Source organism: Diadema antillarum, unplaced genomic scaffold, assembly GCF_040938485.1.
Source record: "Diadema antillarum isolate AM-2024a unplaced genomic scaffold, OU_Dant_1.0 scf00000017, whole genome shotgun sequence".
Lineage (NCBI taxonomy): Eukaryota > Metazoa > Echinodermata > Echinoidea > Diadematoida > Diadematidae > Diadema > Diadema antillarum.
Window position 1 is genome coordinate 4,855,914 of NW_027270906.1, and position 21,865 is coordinate 4,877,778.

At 37.3% G+C, this 21,865-nt stretch overlaps 1 protein-coding gene across 1 annotated transcript in view; it reads left to right on the top strand.

The window, feature by feature from the left end:
* The window catches only part of LOC139727372 (TBC1 domain family member 16-like), a 46,702-nt gene extending 25,212 nt beyond the window's left edge, over positions 1-21,490 (top strand). The window contains exons 4-10 of the mRNA XM_071638335.1: positions 10,666-10,814; positions 12,036-12,170; positions 13,206-13,392; positions 15,420-15,514; positions 16,466-16,694; positions 17,831-17,991; positions 20,402-21,490. Of these exons, the coding sequence (XP_071494436.1) occupies positions 10,666-10,814; positions 12,036-12,170; positions 13,206-13,392; positions 15,420-15,514; positions 16,466-16,694; positions 17,831-17,991; positions 20,402-20,444 (999 nt within the window). The 3' untranslated portion in view covers positions 20,445-21,490. The remainder of the gene's footprint in view (positions 1-10,665; positions 10,815-12,035; positions 12,171-13,205; positions 13,393-15,419; positions 15,515-16,465; positions 16,695-17,830; positions 17,992-20,401) is intronic.
* The last annotated feature ends 375 nt before the right edge of the window (positions 21,491-21,865 follow it).

Here is a 21,865-nt window from a genome sequence, read left to right on the forward strand (position 1 = left end):
ACAAAAATGTTTGTCACATATAGAACAGAATGTCCTCACTTTCCTTTCCTTCCCCCGCCCTCTTGCTGACTGCTCTGTGTGGTAACACCATCCACAATTTCTGGCTTCACTCTTGTTATTCAAGATGTATGAATGATGCCCTTCCTCCTCCTCCTCCAAACCTGAATTACATGTATCTTCCTTTCCAAACTGTGCTAGCTGTGCAACTAATTCTTCTCGAAAATCCAAATGACCATAGGTACTCTTACGTTGCAAGCCTGCGGCAGTTTGTTGTTTTGCACAAGATGTAAACATTATATAGGAATTTATTACAGCGATATCAATAAGATGAAAAAAAATTGTCTTCCACCACCTGTTTACTTTACGAAGAACATTATATTTACCTATAAGTTGATCAGATAGATCAACACCTCCCATATATTTATTATAATCTCTAACAGCTACAGGTCGTTTAACATTTTGAGTTTCAAATTTTCCATTAATTATTACTTTTCTGTCAACAAAGTCAAAATCATTAGCATTATGAATTGATGTCATTACTGTTACAAGTCTCTTATCTTTCCATTGTACTATTAGCTTATTTCCATCCCGAAACCACCTCATATCCCCTCTTTTAGATATTTTGTTCCATTGCTTGTCTGTTGTTTTGAACTGTACTGGATAGCCAAGCCTTCCTTTTTGTGTGGTGCCACATGCTAAATATCCTTTTTCAAATAAGTCATCAATAAGAGGGCCTGATACACATGGTATCCATCATTCCTTAGTGATTCACAAAGTTTCATAACAACTTGATAACCCAATCCCTTTCCACGCTCTGTCTTTTTTTTCTTCCCCTTCCCCCCAGTATGAATATCAAAGTCAATTGTATACCCAGTTGATGACTCTGCCAGCACCCAAACTTTAATCCCATATTTAACTGGTTTATTCTTTATATATTGTCGGATTCCTGATCTTCCCTTTGACTTCACCATTTGTTCATCTACAGACACATTTTGGGAAGGAACATAGGATTCTCTACATAAAGTTTTAAAATGACTGACAAGAAAGTCTACTTTTCGTAATCTATTTTTCTTGTCACCTTCAGTGTTGGGGTCTACAATATGTAAGAAAGCACTGATGGCTTTGAATCTTTTGAGGGACATGACTGATCGTGGAAAAGGAAAATTGTAAATAGGATTTCGGGACCAGAGGTTAGGGAGACGAGAAACACGAACGAGGCCAATGTATATGATGAGACTGATGTAGTGATAGAATTCATCTGGTGTCAGGGGTTCCCAATTATAGGATTTTTTTTCATGCATGTGGGAGTTGGCATAGGTATTTGTGAAATTACATATTTCAGTTACAATAGCTACAGAAAAGTACAGCTGAAAAAAACTGAAGGCAGAAGTAAAACTTCTTGCTCCAATTCGGGTCAATATGGATGGAAGGTTTGGTCCATTGCACTTGGCAGACACAAACTGTGGTTGTCTCGGCTGGCCATCATCTGCACTGTTGTATGTATTGAAGGTGGTTGGACTTTGAATGAAAAGGAAACAGAAAATAAATGATCTAGATCAATTTATTTGAAACATCTAAGTGAGAATTTGACAAGAATACAATGTTAATAACATGTCATGTGCTTTAAGTGGTGTTACTGAAGATTCTCACCTTGCACAAGCATCTCCACTCCCAGATTTCCTTTTCTTTGAAGCTGTTGTCCCATGGCCATGCTTTGGAGTTTTCTTCCTAGAAGTAGAGAAAAGGGCAAGTTCCATTTACTCCAGTAAATCTACATCTGTAACTTCATCTTACACTATGAGATAAATGTCTTGTGCTGACAAGAGCCCAACATGTTTTCATACCTTCCTACTTCGGTGTAAGAACATGCGTAGTTGCAGAGCTTATGCAGTGAATGTTGCTTGTAGCTCTGTGTTTGTTTAGAGTGCATGTTTCCTTTTACTGGACAAAACATCTTGGCAGAAAGTTTTCATACCAGCCATATGCACACAAGTATAGTAGGCCTGTTATGTGTGTGTGTGTGTGTGTTTTTTTTTTTCAGGCATCCGTTAGACCTACTTCTGAACAAGCTCTAGATCCTAGTTGAGTTTCATACATTTACCTCAGCTCAGCTCACCTATTCATGGCTAACTATCATTAATGGCTAGGCATATTATACAGGATAGGGTTGGAGTACTGCATTATTAGCACCCAGTCAGTGAAAAGAACTGGAATTCTTACATTTCTTCCACATAAATGAAATGAAAATCACAACAGGAAGGACTAAATTTCAATGTTGACTCACCTTTTGGTCTTTTTTTGAGATGATGGTTCCCACTCACTTGAATCACTATGAGTGGGACTACTATCAGCCAGATTGTTGTCACTGGAGAGATCAGTATCGGATTCTGACAAACTTTGTGAAAATGCATCAACAGAATCACTTGAATCCGTAGAACATTCACTTTCTGAAAAGATCTCACTATCAGAAAGATTCTTTGAAGCCATTTTGGTAGTATTCAGAAGATTTTCAGACCGCAATTCACACCAACTGTCAGCACACACCAGCAAGCAGCACTGCAACCAGGCTCTTAGCAAATTCCATGCAGCACTAGTGCACTGTATGCATCTTTTTCAAAGGCCTAGGGGGATGCTTGACTAGTGCCATCTATGTTGAAATTTGGTAAGAAGAACATTTGAAGTTACTATTACCGCAGGCCTAATGTCGTTAAGTTAAATCAGTTATTTAATGTTTAGTCTATAATATGCAACTAAAGAATCTTTCAAAATTTTGTAAAATCATCATGTCAAAGTTCAAGTAATTTCTTTTTTGTTAATTGTAAACTTACGTACATACATGGTCGCTAAGACTTCATTTTTTCCCCTAGAGAGTATGTTTAGTTATTAGTCCGTATACATGTGTTTAATTTCAAACAATTCTTGCCTTTACTTGCTTGCTGTTAGAGCTTATATTTATACATATATTCTTTCCTTCTTTCTTATGTATTTTTATATTTGTTGTAAAGTAAAGATTGTTGATACTCATTTGTATTTCTTCCATGCCCCTGAAGGGGCCGTTCAAGAAATAAAATTCACTGTATCACTGTATCACTATAAGTGTGCTCTCTCTGCCTGTCTTTGGTTTAGCTCAATCGGAGCTGGGTAAGACCTTGAAAACTGATACCAAATAAATCAATGTTCAGTCGCAACACTGTTTTGACAGGATCACACAGGATGTCTGTGTACAGTCAATGGGGGCCCCATATGTGTGTGTGTGTTAAAGGCAGGTAGTGGTGAGGGTTAAATCTCCAAATACATGCTCTCCTATTCATCCAATTAAACCTAGGTCAAGGAAGGTGAACATTCAATAAACACATTTGTGACAAACTTGTCATTTTAATATTTTGCCAATTTTGTGAAAATGTAATCACACATTGTCCACATGTACTATAGACCTATTGGGAGAACCATGCATTATGGCGGAGGCATACCAGTCGCCATATAGCGACTTTTTTTTTTTTTTTTTGGTGTGTGTGTGTGTGTGTGTGTGTCAATGTGTTTCAATGCCTTTGCTTGTAGCAATTTCTGTTTTTCTTTTTTATTTCTCTTTTTTTTTTGGGGGGGGGGGGGTGGGGGAGGGGGGGGGGGACAAGGAGCCAGTTTCAGGAGGCTGCTTCAGTATTTTCATCTCACATTATGTTTTATGACATCAGCATGCCATAAATTGTGATGTTTTGATTTACTGTAAAACGAGGAATGTTCACCTGCAATTCAATTTCATGAATTTTGCAAAATTAAAATGCATGCGAAAGTTCTTGTTTACACTATATGCATTGAATGTTAGAAGCAACTCGCAAAAAATTCATGCCGTGAAATTATTGTGTTTACAGTATAGGGGTTAAACTTTCTGTAGACTGATTTGATGATGAGATGTGTAAAGATGGAGGAAAAGTGGTTTTTGGTCTTGAAGACAGGCTAAAACCTCTTTGTAATGAACACATTTGGTACTGCACCAGAACTCTGTTTTTATGATTATGAAGATACAGGTCACTGGCATTTTGTTCATTTGAAATGTGCAACACACTAAAGTTTCATGTTGTTTGAAAGGTATTGAAATAAACATAAGTGAGGATAAACTCTGGTCTCCTTACATCAGGTTTTAAAGACAATAAAAGTAAAACTTGCAATTAATGCATACTGTTTACCATTGGGAGAAGTTAATTTAAAAAAAAAAAGTTTGACTTACTACATTTGATGCATATGTGTAGGTCAGTTATATCACAAAAATCCCACCATATAAAAATTTCGCAGTAAAGCCTAGACTATAAAGAGATATCACTATTTTTATCAATAAACCATAAATATCTATGGTTTATTCTAGAAACATTTATTATAACTATTATTCAAATTTTTTATATACATTCAACAATACTTAACATTGATTTTACTGATTAAAATTTTTACATTGGCCGTAGATCCCTAACTCACATTTTAGAACTATTTTGAAGCACTAAAGCTGGGTTTTGTTTGATCTGCAAATGGTAAACAATGCCTTTAAAGGACAAGTTCACCTTCATCTAGACATGTGGGTTGAGTGAATGCAGCAATAGTAGAATACATCAGTGAGAGTTTGAGCAAAATCGGACAATCCGTTAAAAAGTTATGAATTTTTGAAGTTTCTGCTCAGTCACGGCTGGATGAAAAGACTGCTATAACTTGTGATGTCACATGAGTACAATGATAAAGAAAGAATAAAGAAAATTCAACATATTTCCATTTTTCTCGCATAACAAAAGAACACTCAACTTCTCTCTTTCAGAAGGCAGGGGGAATAATATTACCCTTAACATACGTCAGTAGCAAGTCAAAGAACTGTGCACTTAATTCAAAAAGGAAAGTTTTGTGAAATTCTCTTTTTATTTTCCTTTTTATAGTTGTATGCATGTGACATCACACACTGTAGTAGTCTTCTCTTCCAGTAGTGACTGCGCAGTTACTTAAAATATTCGTAACTTTTGAACGGATTGTCCAATTTTCCTCAAACATTCACTGATATGTTCTAGAGATTGCTGCATTCTCTCAATCCTTATATGAAGGTGGACTTGTCCTTTAACATCAAAAGGAACTTTTAAAGTATTTGTTTTGTTGTCAGTCTGTTCATTTCATTTTTGTATTACTCAGATTATTAGGGAACTTAGGGGGCGGGGTAGGGCATTATATGTTTTATAAGTCTGGATTTTGTCCCAAGCACTGTACAAGCACCTGCACAGTTCAGCTGTAATTCCTGCCACTTCATAGAGGTCGGTATTCTTGTCAGAGAGTAAATAACCCAATCATTTGCACTTGGCAGTATTAAGTACATGCAAATTTCAATGCGTGTTGCCTACATTGCACAGCAACTTGTATGGCTAGATCTGTACAAAAGCATTTGTACATTAGTAATTTGTGAAATGTATACATGGGTGTGCAGGAGTACAGTGTATCACTATCAGGGCTAGCTGATGTGAATTATTCATGCTGCAATGTAGAATTGATGCAGAATGAGCTAGTGTATCCAGGTACATGCATTCAGTTTGATAGCCATCTTTCCCTGAGGACCTCCAGTAACAAGCTGCTACACATGAGCGTTCCTATAAAATACATTTCAATACTTTGAGTCAAGTACATATGCATTATAAATGCAAAGTTTGTCAGGCGAGCCTTGAGCAATTTTGTTATAGACATAAAATACAAGTGCAAAAGAAAAAAAGAAGAAAAGAAATGAGTATGTTTGCAATCAGGTAGTTTTCTGCATATCAGGGAAAATTTGTATTACAAAAGCATGCAAAAAAGAAAAAGAATACTGTTTGCCAATGCGCGGACTATTCAACAGATTTGGCAGAATGCTTGTTATTTACTCTAGATTCAAAGTAAGACACCATTTTACGGCTGAAATTTGAAGAAGCCTCTCTCCTTGGGCAGTAGATACGACTTTGATGAGTTTCAAGCTTACGAAGGACTTCTTTGTTATCACATTTTATAAATTCGCTTCCAAACCGTCTTTGAGTTATGGAGCGTGAAGAAGTTGAAATTAATCTCCTTTTGCACAGACTGCTGAGTATGCATGTGACACTCCCATACTGTGTCACAAACTTGATTAGCCTGTCAATCGTATGCTTAACCCCGAGAGTACAAATATCAATGTACACACCTTGGTAGAAGTGACTAGATTTTTTCAAGAAGAATGTAACCCCAATATACATTGTATATTATATGCAAATTGAGGGAATGCAGTGATACTACAGCATAGTGGAACACATACATTGTACCTGTTTAATAAGTTTGAGGAAATTTGGACAATGTGTACAAAAGTTTAAATCTTAAGTTTCAGTTTCAGTACAGCCATGACTAGGTGAGAAAACTAACTGCATGTACGTTTCTTGATGTCAAAGATATTTATGTATGGACAAAGATATTGATAAGAAAATATGAAAATTCTGCAGAACTAATTTTTTTTTAATGAAAAATACACATTTCCTGAACTTGTTACTGATGTGTGTTAAGGGTAACATTATTTCCCCTGCTTCCTGAAAGAGGTATGTCAAGCACTCTATCATTATGCTAGAAAAGTGAAAATATGTTGAACTTTCATTGTATTCCTTTATATCATTGTCCATATATGTGATGTCACAAAATAGCACAGTCTTCCCATCCAGCAATGGCTGCACCAAAACTGTACAAATTCATAACTTTTGAATAGATTGTCCAATTTCCCTCAAACTGTCACTGATGTGTTCTACTGATATTGCTGCATTCACTCAATCCACATACATGTGTATTTGTGTTTCATTCTTATTGGAGGCTGCAGCTCAACAAACTTGTCTTTGAGGTCAAACTATTCTGATTGCAAATATGCATACCCATAATAATCAAAGCTTGATATGATAACCCCTCTGGACTATGATTAGCCAGAAGAGATTTGAAAAAAAAAAAATGTTTGACACTCAATTTACTTTCAGATGTGGAAATAAGTTATATATTTAGTGTATCAAACATGTTTCTCAACGTGTTTGCAAATGAGGTCTGTCTATAAAGTGGGAAACCCCTCTAGATCCTCTTGAAGTTGTATTCCTCTAAACTTGAGAGAGTTATCAAGCTTGGCAGATATAATGCATGGTGTGATGTTTATGTCACATGTTTGGAAGTGGCTATACAGCTTTAATTTCAAATATCAAATATGCTGCATATAGATAGGCTCTATTACATTTTGTAGGGACATTGGATTTCTGACGGTATCATGTATTATTCATCAGATGGCATGAGGGCTTGGCGAACAGTTCAGTATTATAAGTTGTTAGAATTTAAAATTCATGCTTTTGCAATTGTGTGTTTGTGTTTTTTCTGGAATGTTAGGGTGTTTTTGTGTGTGGGTGTGTGTGGATGTGTGTGTGTGTGTGCATACATGGGTGATCATATGTGTGTGCATGTTGTGTGTTAATGGTTGTGTCTGAATCAATTAAATCTTGTCTGCTTTACACAGAAATTTTCATTAAAGTGTGCCGCACGTTGGTGTAATTAGAAATGCCCGTGCACAAATTACACAACGTAAATTAGAGCTGACAAGAATGCTTTTTTTCTACATAAAGAGAGAGCAAATCATATTCCGTGATGCTATCCAGTATGAAACAGATGCACTCATGTTTTTTTTTTTTCTGCTTCATGTTCTCAAGCTGGCATGTGACTACATACTGTAGGAGATTGGAAAAATGCCATCTACGGTTTTAACATATTAGGAAGGGAGATGGACAGAGAGCAAAGACTGGAAGAAGCAAGGAAACGGAAATGAACACGTTCAGTTCAGAACTTGCCGAATGCCGTATGTTGGCCTTTACTCCTCGATACCAAATTCGAGCCATGTCAGATAGTAATAACCTCCTCCCCTCCAGGAAAGTGACAATATTGGAGTAAATTGAAGATACCCTCTGGTAGACATTGATGCTGAAATGTACAGAGGACTGAAGTAGTGGTATCACTGCATTAAACATTGTGTCAGCTGAGAAACAGAAGGGCTTTATTGCAATTTTTGGGCATATTGAGTTATTGGTATCACATTGTTGAGCTTGATCTCTTCTGCATCATGGTGTCAATTTTGCTCTTTTTTTTTTCATTTTCAGTAAAATGTTAAGAATTGAAAACAAAGGCACCATTTTTACCCTATATTTGAAACGACGCTTAATATAAATCTATGCACGTTTGATTAGATAAACTTTTTATTCCATGAAAATTGGTTGTTTCATTTTTATTTATGCTCAGGTCTTAGAATGCAATAGTACCCTTCTGGCTCTCAAGTGGCAATTGGGAGAGAGTAGCATACACTTTTAAATCATCAGTGAAGAAGAAGAAGAAGAAGAAGAAAAGAGAGAGAAAGAGAGCTGAGAGAGCGAGAATGGATGGAAAATACCAATGCACTGTAAAGGAAATGTTCACCCCTAGTAACCCCCCACGGATGTAAATTTGCAAATTATTCCACATCATGGGAGTAGCTCTGTGTTGATTTAAGCTAGAATGCATTTTGCGATCAAATGCACATCTTGTTTGCCTGATTACTGCCATCTCAATGGAATGCCATCTCGCGGATTTGACGGCGGACAGAACAGGATGCTGAGCACTGCGCATGATGCTCATGTACCCATTAGCTAATTTAGTATTTATGGGGCATGCATATTTTAGCAGGATGCCTTGTATCCGCCTGTGTATGTATGTGTGAGAAGCCACACAGTTTCCTGGAATGATCCATTGTGTGGTGGAGAAATGATGGGTAAAATCGCTGACGTGCAATATTAAAGAGAATGACAAGCTATTTTTACGTCCGCCAAGGGGGGAGGTTATGTTTTCGTTACCGTTGGTTTGTTTGTTAGTTCGTTCGTTCGTTTGTCCGTGTGCAAAATAACTAAAAAAGTAGTCAACGGATTAGGATGAAACTTGCAGGAAAGGTTGAGATCGAATGACACGAGTAACAAACGATTAACTTTTGGTAGTGATCCGAGAATTTTGGGGGAATTTATGAATGATTTTGATATTTTGGCAGGTATAAGGGTCAATGAACTTGGGAGTTCAGGCTGCGCGTATTTGAGGTTTGCATGCGCGCACTAAAGTGCGTGCTCTAGTTTCTGCTAGGGCGAGGCGCGCCATGAAGCTGAGGGTTTATGACATAACAAAGGCTTCTATATTGGGAATTTTTCAGCATGCATACTGTACTGTGGAAATCTCTGATCCCTATGAAAGAGGTCAAAGAGCTTTTCCCCAGTGGTGGAGAGGAGATAATCTCTTTGGGAAGACATCGGTGGAAATTAGCTGCTTAGCGGAGGTTTGCGCTCTAAGAGTGCTTTTCTAGTTTTTTTTGTTTTGTTTTGTTTTGTTTTTTTCGTTCAGGTATATTTTGTAACACTGAAGTAACACTTCAGGGATATTGATGACACGTGATGTCCATTTGAGGCAACATCTTCATTGTTATTAACTAGTCACAAAATTATGTGATGATTTAGTTTGTAACGTACAGGTATTTGTTATTTCATTCATCAACTAAGGATTGTAATTTTCATGTTTATGTGTATAGATACATATCAAAGAACTCATCGCACTCAAGAATTATCACCTATATCATCCTCTAACCCGTTGAGAACGAGTCCCGAGTATACTCGGGCAAGTGTCCATGGGAAATGCGTGTTGTAGCAAAATCAGTCCGTCCTCAACGGGTTAAAGAAGAAGCTATGACCATGATGGCAGTAGGTTGGTTGGGCAACATACAGTTTGACACTGAAATGACAACAACATAACAAGACATCCATGTCTCAGTATTACAATTAACAATAAATTATTTTGTTTTGCTATTGTTAGTCTCACAAGGTTACATATTTGTTCTTTTTTGATGAACAAAGTTGCCTGAGTAAAGTATTGTTACATTAAATATGGTATCAAGGCCATGTAGTTACATTGGATATGTTATGTTCAGATAACATTTTCAGTAATGTGCCTGAAAACATACAGATGTTTCGCATGATGATAAGCAAATGATCAACGTTGGTGAAGGTGATGGGACAAACTATCACTTCCGAGGCGATCTGGATGTAGCTACAGTGTATCTTTCAGAAGCGCAGCTGAGGAAAGATAGCGTACATATTCAGATCGCCAAGGAAGTGACAGTTTGTCTCATTGCCTGAAACTAAAAGTTGATTATTTGCTTTATATTCCACATCTAGGGTCCTAAATTCCCATTTTATTCCACATCTGAAACCGTTTTAGCTGTCTTTATGTATCCTTAGGGCTTAGGCTATGTGTGCGTGTAGATGACAAAACAATGAATTTGCTGTGCGCACCGAAGTGAAAGTGTGTTGCACTGTGTACTATCAAGTAACCTAGGTCACATGATAGTCCGCAGTGCAACGCACTTTTATTTCGCGCTTACTCATCTTCCGTTAGGACTGTGTGGACTGTGTGGAAATCAGCAAAACAAAAGGAACTATCAACATAGAGTGTAACGAACTTTTCTTCTCAGGTGATGTGATGGGCAAAACTACGCTTCATCACGTGATCAGCTCTGGACCAATCCTATTGCAACATTCTTAGTATGTGGAATATAATATGTAATATATTTTGTTGCTAAGTGACTTATATTTAATTCTTGTGCCTGTCTTTGGTTACGATCAGATGGTGTTTTTTGGCGGCGTGGATGAGTACCTGAGGAAGAGTGTGTGGCCATTTCTTCTTGGATTCTACGCATTTGACTCGACCATGGAGGAGAGAAACGCCCTCAGGGGTCAGAAAAGACTTGAATATGAGGACATACAGAAAAAGAGGTGGGTAGGAGCATTCTTGAAAGTATGTTAAGGCATAATGGCATTAAAGGTAAAGTATGGTTTCCATATGACGACAAAAACTCTTGACTTTTGCTCTAACATGGAGACATAGCTTAGGAAATGTGTAAAATCATGCTGTGATAACACAATTTCATTTGGGTAATGATGACAATGCATAAAATTTCCAAAAAAAAAAAGTATGCCGAAGTATTGCATTGTGATTAGAGCATACCTGATCATGGTTGCTATGTGATGTTTTATGATCAATTACATTAATTTCATATTATAGGGCCACAGAAATATCAACATATTATTCAGGTGTGTTCAAGTTTGTGCTGTATGGTCCAATTTCTTAAACACTATACACGATGTATTACACAAATGGTTAAATTTCAGACCTCTTATACAGATGTTACTGGGACAGTTGCTTAATTGGGACAAAGGTCTTCTTCATGAGTCATGATCATTGAGTGGTGATGGTAGCTGTATATGAGGGGATGCTGGGGGGGGGGGGGGGGAGGGAGAGAAGAGAAAGAATTAGCTGGTGTAGATTGATGCCCAGTGATCCACAGTGCAGAGTAATTATATCCACTCTGTCATCCTCATTTTCTGTGTAGATGCATCTTGCAGTTAAAGAGAAATTCCATCCTGATATTAGTTTGTTTTGTATGAAACCACAAAAAAACAGAAGTTGATCAGTGAAAATATTTTTTTTTGAAAAAAATCCAGAAAAACAATTGAAAAAAAAATTCAAACTGTTAAAGCATAGATATACTTTAGACAAATTGGCAACTGTAACATAGTTATTGAGCAGCTCTTCATTGTTTTGTAGACAAAATCTTACTAAAAAAATTAATGTTATCTTTCTCAAATATATGGGCACAGAAAAAAAATTGTGTGCTGATTAGAATATGCAAAAACATATTACTCTTATTACGTAACAAGAACAGGTCTAATGAAAATCGTTCTCGTGAGAAAAATTAAAATTGATGACTTCTTGTGTACAAACTAAATGAAGAACTTTGTCACTGAGAGTTGCCAATTTGTCTAGTCAGTACTCTCTAAACTTTTATCATGGCATGATATTTGTGTGCGTGTCTGATTTTGTCCCCAAATTAGCACATATTTTTGTTTTTCATCAAAAGCACAATTATATCTGGATGAACCTTCCCTTTAATATCATATTGCCAAATTACTCTTGCCAATAACCTCTGCTGGTAGGATGTCCATGACAACGGAAGACATGAAGATATTCTACCGTCGCGTCCAGAGCACCGTGGACAAGGACGTCGTCAGAACGGATCGGAGTCACCCGTACTTCAAGGGCGAGAACAACCCCCATGTTGAGACTATGAGGTAAGCTAGAGGTATATCTACTGCCATCATAAAGTATCACATGCCTACTCTCTCTTCCATTTTCTTTTCCTCATATTTTACTGATGGTAATCATAGCAATTAAACAAGAATGATAGTAATGACAGTGGTGATATAAACAGGGGTATTGAGAATCATTCAAATGTTGATGCCTATCATCAACATTGATTATCCTCACATAACAGTGAAGACAATGTTAATGGTAGTAGAGTAGCAAAGTGTAATGTCATAGCCATTCATTGTCATAGCAACTGGCTCTGAACAACCTCACCTGGCCACAGTGTTTATTGCACACCTGGTTCCATCCTAAGCTATTTAACAAAAGCACTGCCACGTCATCACTTTGGTACTCTGTAATATCAGCTGGCTCCAAGGACAGATGTTTAATTACATTGTCATGCCTAAAGGAAAAAAAACAGTATCATATTTCTACAATTCAAATTCATACATTTCTCTCATATAGCAATTTAAATTCATGGAACTAGTACCTGCCATAAGAGAGAGTGGATTTTGTTACAATGCATAATTTATGACCTTAAATTGTTCTTTCCTGTAAAATGTGTCTTTTTGTTACATTGCCACAAACAATGGTCATGTATAACAAACAGGGAAAAGTGGTCTGTCTCACATGCAGAGACCACAGAATTAACAAATGCTGCATGTGGTTTACCTAAAGTGATCAGCTATAAACTTTATATATCTTATATTTTGTAAGTTGGGACTTGTACAATTTCACGAGTGATTGTTTTTGTGATATGGAACCATGCTTACAGATCAGAATGAGTTTGAAGTTTTGTCTATTATGTAAGAGAAACATTTTTCCACTTCATTGATAATATACAATGCACTTATGTTTTGGAGGCAGTATTTTTGAAAGGTGTTAATTTTGCAAATATTGGTTTACTAGTGAAATTCACAAAAATAAGGTTCACATCACGCCTCGCAAATAAATGAAGCAAGGAGTCAATATTGGTTTCCTATCATCACACGCTCTCTCCTTTCCCTCATCACATGTAGGAACATTCTGCTGAACTTTGCTGTGTACCACCCTGTGACCGGCTACAGCCAGGGCATGTCAGACCTCCTGGCTCCCATCCTAGCTGAGCTACAGGATGAGTCGGATGCATTCTGGTGCTTTGACAGTCTCATGCAGAACGTCATCTTTGTTAGCTCACCCAAGGACGAAGACATGGAACTGCAGCTAGTGAGCCCTCGCTTGTCTGTTTTGGAAAATTCTGCTCTGTTTTGTCTCATTTTGTGTATTCTGGGACATGTTTCATAAAGAGTTGCAATTGATCTTCCACTTGATTTATTGAGCGTAACTCTGTGAATCAAGCGTAAATTCAATATTGAGCGTAAGTCCTGTAAGACAAGTACCTTGGTTTCAAGAAAAATCAAGTGGAACTTTCAGTAGATTGAGCGTTACTTGCGATCAATCGCAAAGTTGTTTATAAAACGAAATTTATGATTGATTGCAATTTGCGCATAATCTTTATGAAACAGGCCCCTGGTCTGGTTCTGTCTTTTTTGTCTTGTTTTATTATCCATTGCAATACTTAGTGCACTATGCAATCTGACTAACTAAAGGGGAGGGTTGCTATTGCAAGATTTCTGCATCAAAATCAGGTTACTCCTTATATGTCCCGCCACGACAAAAGGATCCAAAAGTCGCTGACGGCTGAGCTGAGAAAATCAAGTTTGAAGTCAGATAATCAAAATCATTTAAAACCATCGAGTTTCTGTTTTTCGCATAATTTTGTAGTATTATGTTTTGTCTATCATCTGCTGAAATTTTGAAGCTAAATGATGAAGGGAAAGGCAAAAAATTAGCATTTTTCTGGGCCATGATTTGCCGACTTTCAACGAAACAGAAATGTGTCCGAAGATCTTATTGGTCAGTGCGTGGCATCCTGGTTACTGATTGGTTGTGCATAGACTGCTGGTGCTAAGCTTGAATGAACATCCCTGGGATTGCTAAGAGCATACCTTCTATTGTCAAGATTTGACCACTGTCTTAACCTCCCCTTAATCATGATTGTGTTGGAAGGAAAACTTTGAAGGCAGTTTTCTTGAAACGCTGATTTCCTAGACCACTCGACATGCTCTTATAAGATTATCGATATCTCCGCAACCGAGTACTTTTATGAGTTGAGTTATATATGAAATTAAAGCAGAAGAATAGGGAAATAATGTCATGTCATTTTCAGAAAATCGACCTCCCCGACTTTCGGATCCTTTTGTTGTAGCGGGTCACATATGCTAAGACATTCTCCAGATAGGTTTCAAAATGGCCATACAGTATATATTCTTCCAGGGCCAGGTATATTTTGCAGCCTAGATAAGTGATGCAGTAAGAACTGAAATACAATTAACAGCTGTATAATCACCATTGCTCATATTTCACACTCCCTCCATACTCTTGTATGAAGTCTGTGACAAAATTTGAAGGTGTGGGATGAAAATTTTCCACGACGTTGATAACAACAACAACAACCAAAAAAAAAAAAAAAGCAGACTGTTCTCTCCAAACCTGTTCCTTGGAGCGAATGTGAGAGCTAATCGGAAAGTGTGATTCATTTTATCCTGCAATCCTAGTAATCTGTCAGAAGCATGTGATGGTCACATGAGATGGCTTGGTCATGGTTTTTGGTTGTGAATATAAAAGGGAATTGTCTATTGTGTCAGCTTGTCAGTGATGAAAACATGATAATGTTATGGTGTGGTAATTGGTAACTGATATATTTTCCAAAGCTTTTGTGTCTGTTTGTAGTAGTTGTGTAATACTGTAAAAACCAGATAAACAATTGTGGCATGAAACTTTCCTCAATTGGAGCAGATGGCCTTTTTTGCAGCATGAGACTTTCACAAAATGCTGACCATGAAAAAAAACAACTCATGAGTGTAATGCATGTACTGGATTGTGCAGACAAAAATATTTAGTGTGCATTTTACTTTTGTGAATTGTGGCTCATTGCAAAATTTGTAATGAAGTTTCATGCAAGCGAAAATTTCTGGTCTTACAGAAATCATTTGTTTGATGACATTGAATTCTGAACTATGTCAAGATGAAGTTTTTCTTAATCCTATATAGTCTGGGTAAGAGTTCGTAATATGGCTTTTGCTACTGCATTCCTGCAAGATAGTGTTCTTATGATGAGTGGAAAATAAATGAAAGAATTCGGCCAGTGTAATCAGTTTCTGAAATCTCTTATCTTTTCATCTCTTTGTCAGAATTATCTCTTACAACTCATCAAGTTGATGCTTCCAGAGTTCTGGAACCACCTCGTCCAGATTGATGATGCCATGGAACTCCTCTTCTGCCATAGGTAAGAACCAGTGGATGACACCGAGTCAAACTCCTGTAGAGTGGTGGTATTAGACTTTATAGGCAGATGGTGGCACATGGTAGAATTCCATTAAATTATGTGGTAATATTTGCAATATATTGTGATTTTGTGTAAGTGTGTGTGATTTGCCCATGCTACTTGATTAATAAAGCTGCCAATGGATATATCTTATGATGTTTTGTGTGTGTGTTTTTTTAAATTAAGAAATCAGTTTGTTTTTTAAGTGAAAAAATGTGTTTTTTGGTTTTTATTTTTTAATTTGATTAAGCATGCTCAGTATGTGCAACATTTTGAGCCCAAATATGATTTTCCCTTCAAGCCATATTTCAAGTAGGCATCAGTGGTTGGAAGCCCTGGATTGGTGTTCATGGTTGTGTTCATATGCAAGCCCCTTTATGTGCTGCTCTACCATGCAAATCAGCCTAATTGTCAGTGATCTGAAGATACACTGTATAATTTTTGTCTTTTTCTTTTTTTTTGAGAGGGGAAGCAAGGAAAGACTGAGACACACAATAATACTGTTAGTTACCTGTGGCTCGGTGAATGTAGCCGGAAGGAAGAAAATACATACAGAAAAATATATATATATGTGTGTGAATTTGTGATGTGATATAAAGAGTAGCTGACAAAAACTACAACACAACTGTTCCGCTGTTCGCCTTCAGGAAGTGAAACACAACAGGTCCATTGCAAACTTTCTTTGTACATGACTCCATCTTAATTTTTTTCTTTCTTCCCCATATGACTCTTTGTTGCCAATGATCTGTTCTGTACCAATTAACTTTTCATCCTCCACATTTCTGCGGTGCTATCCTCTTTCCTTGCAGAAAGCATTAATGATAACGATGATTTGTATTTATGTAGTGCAGAATGACTGTCTTCGCACTGTTTGTTATGTTCCATGTTTCTGCTCATGTTGTGCCACTCTAGGTGGATCCTACTATGCTTCAAGCGTGAGTTCTGCGAGGCGGAGGCACTGCGCATGTGGGAATCCTGCTGGGCCCACTACCAGACCGACTACTTCCACCTCTTCATCTGCCTGGGCATCATCGCTGTCTACGGTGACGACGTCGTGCAGCAGAATCTCCCGGCTGACGACATGCTGCTCCACTTCAGCAACCTGTCCATGCAGATGAACGGGGACATCGTCCTCAAGAAGGTACTGGGGGGGAAAAAAAAACAATTTCAATTTAAGCATTATGTAGTGCTTTTAACCCGTTGAGGACAAGTCCCGAGTATACTCGGGCAGGTGTCTATGGGAAATGTGTGTTGTAGCAAAATCAGTCTGTCCTTGACGGGTTAAGAGTGTGTTGATTGTGTGTATGGTTAAGTTTTCTTGTTGGTCTTTTGAGAAGGAATTCATGTGCTTGTAATTTTGCCAACTGTCACCTCTTGACTTCCTTTTGAGACAGCCACCCAATTTAAAAAACAAACAAGCAATCATATACAAACAGCCTGGAGAGATGTATATAGCAATAATATACCATGTGAATTAAGATTAGAGTTTTTATACTCTATCCCTGTCATAACAATGAATCCATGCGTAAGCTAGCAAGGGTCGGGTAGTGTAGATTGTTAGAAAATTAGTGTGAGGTCCTAATCAGGGTGCTGCGCACTCCGGTGTCCTAGGGTGATGCAGACTCTGGTGTCCTAGTGCTAGGGTGACGCAGACTCCAGTGTCCTAGGGTGACATGGACCCGGATTCCTAGGGTGATGCAAATCAATTCTGGGTGGCTGTTGCAAAAAGTATAATTAGTGACAGTATGAATTTACATGGGCAACTCAGAAGGACCAGGGCCGCATTGCATAGAAAGACGTACCGGTAATCAAACATTAGTCCAAAAATCAAGTATACAAGACAGTGTAAGTCCAAAAATCAAGTATATAAGTGTAAGTCAGGCATCAGCTAATCAGAATTGAGTATTCAGAGACTTGTGTGTGATTTTCTGATTTACGTTTGATCCTAACTTTTATGTATTAGGACCCAGAATGTTTTGAACAAATTTAACAAAACTTTATCAACTAGTAAAAAAGGGGAAAAAATAGTAGCTAAAAGTAATGAAGAATAAATCAAAAATGCTCTTTGTAATTAAGCAAGTGAACAACATATAGTACTCATCATGCATACTGCTAGATAGAGTTTCATGAATGTACATGTAGATAGTATATTAAAAAATGATACATATGTAATGCTGTATTTATTGCAGTATGGTATGTTTTGATTTGTTGTTGTTGTTGTTTTTTTTTTTTCAACTTGTTTTCTTTCCAAATTTTGTCAAATTTCCTGCCGGACAGGCCCGCAGCCTTCTACACCACTTTCGCACTCTGGTTCGGATCCCCTGCACCTTGGACAAGCTATGCCGCACCTGTGAGCAGGGCATGTGGGATAGCGGGCACTCCCCGGAGGTCGAGTGTGTCGGGATCCACGACCCCGGCTACAGCTGCCCCCATATCAGGTGAAAAAAAAATAACAAGAGCGAAAAGATGAGAAAACCAAACAAAACCTAGCAGACACAGAAGCCAACATCTACCATCAAAACAACTCCAAACTGTTACTATTGCCAAGACTTGCTGTTTTGATGACAACATTTACAGATAGCTATCAAACTCACATATGATATTTTGTGGCAGCTGTGTATGTCCACAGATGTAGTCATGTACCACGATTTCCTGTGATTTTTACTCGTAAGATAATGCTTTTAAATAGTAGTGTGTTAGAATTGTCTGGGGGATTGATGAAACTCTCTCACTCAAGCAAAGGGTGTGGTAATCAAACAAAAGGGTGCTTTGTTCTGCTGTTGCTATGATTACGTGTGAGTACATTCATGCGAAGTGAACGTTTTGGCGATGTTAAAGCATCAAAAGAGTTCTCATCCTGGGGTCCATACGGGAACAGTATCCAGCTAGGATGCTGTAAAAGCAGAAACGTTTGCGACATGAATCTTTTGCGAATTGGAGCAGATAGCCTTTTTGGCGACATGAAACTTTTGTGAATTACTGCCCATCAAAAAATTACGAGTATACTGCATGTACTGGATTGTTTAGACGAAAATGTCATGTGCATTTTACTTTCATGAATCATGGGGTAAAAGTTTCATGTGCACGCACAAACATTTCTGGTTTTCCAGTAACTCCTTACAAGAGGATACGATGTTTAGTGCTTGAGTGATAAATGATAATGTGATGTTCTGATAGGACAGTAATGGAGACCCTGTGGGGTCATCATTGAATACCAAAGGAAACCATAAGTTTACAAATAGACAAAAGCATCTTCAGTTTATTCAGCATAACTGAGATTCTGCCTGGTCTGCATTAGAAAAGTACTTTTTGTGCTGCTACATACTGAAATGTAGTGGATTACTTTGTATCCGTATTACCTTATACCACAAGCAAAAGAGATTTTTAGATGAAATGGTCTCTTCAAAATGTACATCAGCTAAAAAATTGTGTTTATTTGTAAAGTCTGTACTTTGCATCTAGGTAGCACAGAGTATTTACTATTTCTCTCTTTTGGTTTATTTTACTGTGAAATTTACACAGGGAACCATTTCTTAAAATCTCACATTTTCTCTTTTTTCTCTTCTCTGCTTTACATGGTATAGCTAGAGTGGGTCTTTCTTCAAAATCATATATCAGAGCACTTAAAATTCTAGGGTGAATTACTCTTGACTTTGAAAATTACAAATACTTAGCTCATTCCTTCCTATTATTCAGTACACAACATACATTTCTTTTTCTGTTCACATTCATCTTACAAAGCTGAAATAAAGATCAAATTTTCTATTATCTTCACTTAGATCTCTACTTTTTGTCATTTCTGTAATTTAAAGCTTACATTAGAATTTCATTTCTGTCATGACAGAGCACATTATCATAATGAGTTGTTTGAAAACTTGTAAGTTTGTATCATTTGATTTCACTCTGTATCGCCCAGTCAGTTTTCTGACATTTAGTAGGCTCATTAGTACTGATTTCTGTGACTTTCATCATGCCTAGCCATTAGAACTAATGTTGAAATTGCTTGTTTTCAGTATGTACATTTGCATCATTAAGTACATGGTTTTCAGAAACAAGTAAATGTGTTCTGAACTGACTTCAAATGTTGATTCTCTGTTTCCAAAAGTACTGATTTACCTTGCCGAAAAGTTCCAGTCATATTTGCAGACATGACACAGCGTGCATGCCAAGTTTAATAGTCCAGGTTACATAGTGTTGGTAGAAGTAATGGTGCTCTAAACTTGCTTATGGTGGAACTGACTTGATGATCCCCTGGCTATGTATATTTTGCACAATGTTATGCTGTCTGATTTCTTGATTTTAAAGAAAAAATAGTGCAATATCTTCTTGGCTGATATTTCTCGAGCACAATTAATGCAAACTCTGAACATTCTGTATATATTTTATGTAGACGAGATTGTTGATATGCCTCAGAACAAGCATGGGAAATCATTCCAGAGTAGGCCAGCGCTTTGGAATCTTGCAAAGTGAGTTTTGTGATTCTCGCCAATGCAAGGTGCTCTGCAACTGCCTAGGAAGCGCTGCATCTTGGTACTTCATTTATTCATTTGGGATTCTTCGTTAGGTGAATATCATTGACTTGAGAATTCATGAAAATATATGCTTCATATCTATAAGTTATGAATACAAAGGCACTATGTGTGGCTAAACATTCTGATTTCTTCATTGGTTTTAAGATTTTATTGGCTGTTCAGATGTACCCACAGAAATAATCACATATGAGACTGATGTATTTAACATAAGTACATACCTGTATTAAACTGAATTATATTCTATGTCCTCTTTTTGTTCTATAACAAATCATTTTGAACTTTGTATTCCTCTTTCCATCAAATCTCCTGCCTTCAGTAGCTCACACAGGAAGAAAAGGTTCCAAATATTTCCAAGGTAAACCACTTTTTCTTCAAACACAAGTACAGCACAAATAAACCATGTACCTCAAGTGGACTCTGTGATTCATGTCAACACACCATCCTGTACATTATTTATTTTTCGGTTTTTGTTCTTGACAAAGTCACCATACCTGTGCACCCTTTCTCGATAGGGAACTCCTTGACCTCATGAAATTGACCTCTAACCTCCATTTCTTTCTCTTGTGACAGTACATTATCCATCTCAGGTAACCCCTGTCTTGGGTGCTTCAACTAAAATGGGGTTAGATTTGACAAGTGGGAAACATGTCCCTGCACAAACTCGTGTGTCATGCTGCAATATTTCAAGTTGTAGACATGACGTCAGAGAAAGAAAAACAAAATGAATTTGATAGGAATGATTGTTTACAGCAGTGTCACGTAAGTCAACAGTGTGCAAGGATTCAGTTCACTTAGAGTGAAATCTTATCAACTCACTCTGATGAAAATTTGTGGTAATTTGGTCAGCATCACTGCAGAGAAGTAATCAATTGTTTGTGGATCTCAATGTGGATGTCTTGAAACTTCATTTAAATGGATGTTTTGTACCCTTTGTCATCTATGATAATTTCTGTTTTATCAACAAATTTATGTCTATTTGATTCCAATTAACATCTGAGTATTGCTTTAAAGTAATGTAACATTTTGGTTTTTGATTGATAAATTTCTCACTATATTTTTTGTCACTATGTTTGTAAGGTAACAGAGCTATATTGACTTGTTCTCTTGACTGAAATCTAACAATTTGTGGTCACTACTGTGTTTTGTAGTGCAGACTTCTTCACACGCTCTGTGACCGATAACCTTGCATGTTTATTAATGCAATTCAAACCTGCACTTGTAATGAACTAGTATCTGTTGAATTGACTCAACCTCTCAACGTTTTAGTGTTATAAAATCAGACAGGTTGATGTCTTGACAGAATGAAAAATCATATTTTTGCGCGACAATGTAACAAGAGCAGTATCTCAGTAAGCTGCATTCTGTCACAGTGAAAAACATGTTCACTATGGGCTGTAAAGTTTAAACACAGGGGTTTAGACTGGATATTCTTGTCAAGCAATTTTCCAGATAGGTAATTTTATGTTTCTAATAGTATGTCCACCAGAACATTCTTGCGTCTCCAGTGTACATCCCCTTTTTTTTTCTTATTATTTTATTTTGTCTGTCAAATATTGAGAAACCCTAGTTGACTTAAAAGTTGAGTTACAAGTAACTTGTTACCCCCTTGAATCTGGTGTGTTCTCAACTTTAACCCCTGTGCCCCTCTCCTGTACGTGCACACACACACACACACACACACACACACACACACACACACACACACACACACACACACCCGCACCCACACCCACACACACACCCACACACACACCCACACACACACCCACACATGCACACA